The following is a 2,500-nucleotide window of genomic DNA, read 5'->3' as shown; positions in this document are numbered from 1 at the left end:
AAATATATGGACAACTTCTGATATTTACATACTGGTCCATATCTGACAATATCAGTTTCTTTTTTCATACAATGATATGGAAAATACATAATTTGACTGTTTCTTCAGTAACAGCTAGGAGTCTCCCCGTATCTCCAGCTGTTTAGTAAACATAAAATATATTTTCAGGTGGGTTACAAATTTCATCCAATCAGGAGAGAGAACCCCGCAAAGATAATTCATCCGCTTGTGTTCCAATGCCAATTTTCTCTGCTAATTTATTTCATCACTTCCAATTTCTCTCTCCTGATTGGATAAAATTGGAATCCCGACCTGCATTTTTTTTTTTGTCTGTTTACTAAAGAGCCGGAGAGACCTCTGTTACTGAACAAACACTCAACAGAAGATGTTAACAAAAAGATATCCCTTACACCACCTTTAAGTGATGTGTTAGGGTTATGTTTAATGTTTTTTTCCCCGTTGGCATGGTGCTATTGGCTCTCTGTCAGCGTTGCCGTGAGAGACAGCGTATCGGGTTACACCACTGTTTCTCAACATAGGGTCCCGGGACCAACAGGGGCCCAAACCTTACAGGTCTGTAACTCTAACTCTGAGAGTGTACAAATGGAACCAAATGGACCCTCACAGGCCCATTTGGTTCCATTTGTACACTCTCAGAGTTACAGACCTGTAAGGGTCCATTTGGTTCCATTTGTACACTCTCAGAGTTACAGACCTGTAAGGGTCCATTTGGCTCCATGTGTACACTCTCAGAGTTACAGACCTGTAAGGGTCCATTCGGTTCCATTTGTACACTCTCAGAGTTACAGACCTGTAAGGGCCCATTCGGTTCCATTTGTACACTCTCAGAGTTACAGACCTGTAAGGGTCCATTTGGTTCCATTTGTACACTCTCAGAGTTACAGACCTGTAAGGGTCCATTTGGTTCCATTTGTACACTCTCAGAGTTACAGACCTGTAAGGGTCCATTTGGTTCCATTTGTACACTCTCAGAGTCACAGACCTGTAAGGGTCCATTTGGTTCCATTTGTACACTCTCAGAGTTACAGACCTGTAAGGGTCCATTTGGTTCCATTTGTACACTCTCAGAGTTACAGACCTCTAAGGGTCCATTTGGTTCCATTTGTACACTCTCAGAGTTACAGACCTCTAAGGGTCCATTTGGTTCCATTTGTACACTCTCAGAGTCACAGACCTGTAAGGGTCCATTTGGTTCCATTTGTATACTCTCAGAGTTACAGACCTGTAAGGGCCCATTTGGTTCCATTTGTACACTCTCAGAGTTACAGACCTGTAAGGGCCCATTTGGTTCCATTTGTACACTCTCAGAGTTACAGACCCGTAGCGGTTCCATTTGGAACCCCCTGGTGGGGTCCCCAGACAAGACAATTAAAGGTATCATGACATTCATTTTCACTTTTTTTATTTTCAATGTTTTATTTGGGGTTTTATGACCTCAATTACACCCAAAAAAACTGAACTTAGAACATTCAGTGGATTTTCTGTGGTCTGGGGTTTTCTGAATAATTAGGCTGAAAAGTAATCTGAGCTTGGCCCTTCGACAGTGAGGTCACAGTCGATTAATCCCGACCACTCTCCTCCTCGCCCCTCCCCTCCCCTATCCTTTCCTTTGGGGGGGGCGGAGCAGAGGCGATGATTGACAGGCAAAATCCCTCACCAGCGACACCCGCAGGCAAAGATTTCTTTTTTCATTGCAGTTGAAAAGGCTTTAGAAATGTGAGAGAAAAACACCTGCCATGGATCACTGGAATGGAATTTTCACTTAAAACTTTTTGTACACTTTTGAAGGACCAGGACAAAGACTTTGAATGTGGTGTAAAAGTGAATGTCATTAAACCTTTAAGAAGAACCAATAGGTTATTTTTTACACCAAGTGGGCGTGGCCTGAGCGAGCGAGCGAGCGCTCACCTGACAGCGGCTGCCGGAGAAGCCGGGCGGGCAGAGGCAGTGGAAGGCGTCGACGTCGTCGTGACAGCGGCCGCCGTTGAGGCAGGGCCCGCTGGCGCACTCGTCCACCTCCGTCTCACACCGGTCGCCCCCGTAGCCGTGGCGACACGAGCACACGTAGCCGTTCACCATGTCCTGCAGAGAGAGAGAGAGAGAGAGAGAGAGAGAGAGAGAGAGAGAGAGAGAGAGAGAGAGAGAGAGAGAGAGAGAGAGAGAGACAGAGAGAGAGAGAGAGGGAGAGAGGGAGAGAGAGAGAGAGAGAGACAGAGAGAGAGAGAGAGAGAGAGAGAGAGAGAGAGAGACAGAGAGAGAGAGAGAGAGAGAGAGAGAGAGAGAGAGAGAGAGACAGAGAGAGAGAGAGGTACCACTGTTAACCCATTAAGACCTGGAACTGTGTCATTTTTAGATTTGAGCTAAAAAGCATTGTTTTACACTTTGGGCTATTCAAAAATAGCAGATCTACAAGCTCATAGCGCGGCACCGAGTGCCGCGCTACGAGCTTGTAGATCTGCTATTTTTGAAAAATCGTGAA

At 45.6% G+C, this 2,500-nt stretch overlaps 1 protein-coding gene across 1 annotated transcript in view; it reads right to left on the bottom strand.

Moving 5' to 3' along the window:
* The window catches only part of LOC308101927 (protein jagged-1a-like), a 64,174-nt gene that overhangs the window by 30,607 nt on the left and 31,067 nt on the right, over nucleotides 1-2,500 (bottom strand). The window contains exon 11 of the mRNA XM_080451477.1: nucleotides 1,930-2,103. Coding sequence (XP_080307603.1) covers nucleotides 1,930-2,103 — 174 coding nt within the window. The remainder of the gene's footprint in view (nucleotides 1-1,929; nucleotides 2,104-2,500) is intronic.

The sequence above is a fragment of the Gymnoscopelus braueri genome (genome assembly GCF_963280865.1).
Source record: "Gymnoscopelus braueri genome assembly, chromosome: 2".
Classification (NCBI taxonomy): Eukaryota; Metazoa; Chordata; class Actinopteri; order Myctophiformes; family Myctophidae; genus Gymnoscopelus; species Gymnoscopelus braueri.
This window is presented reverse-complemented; position numbering and strand designations above follow the sequence as displayed.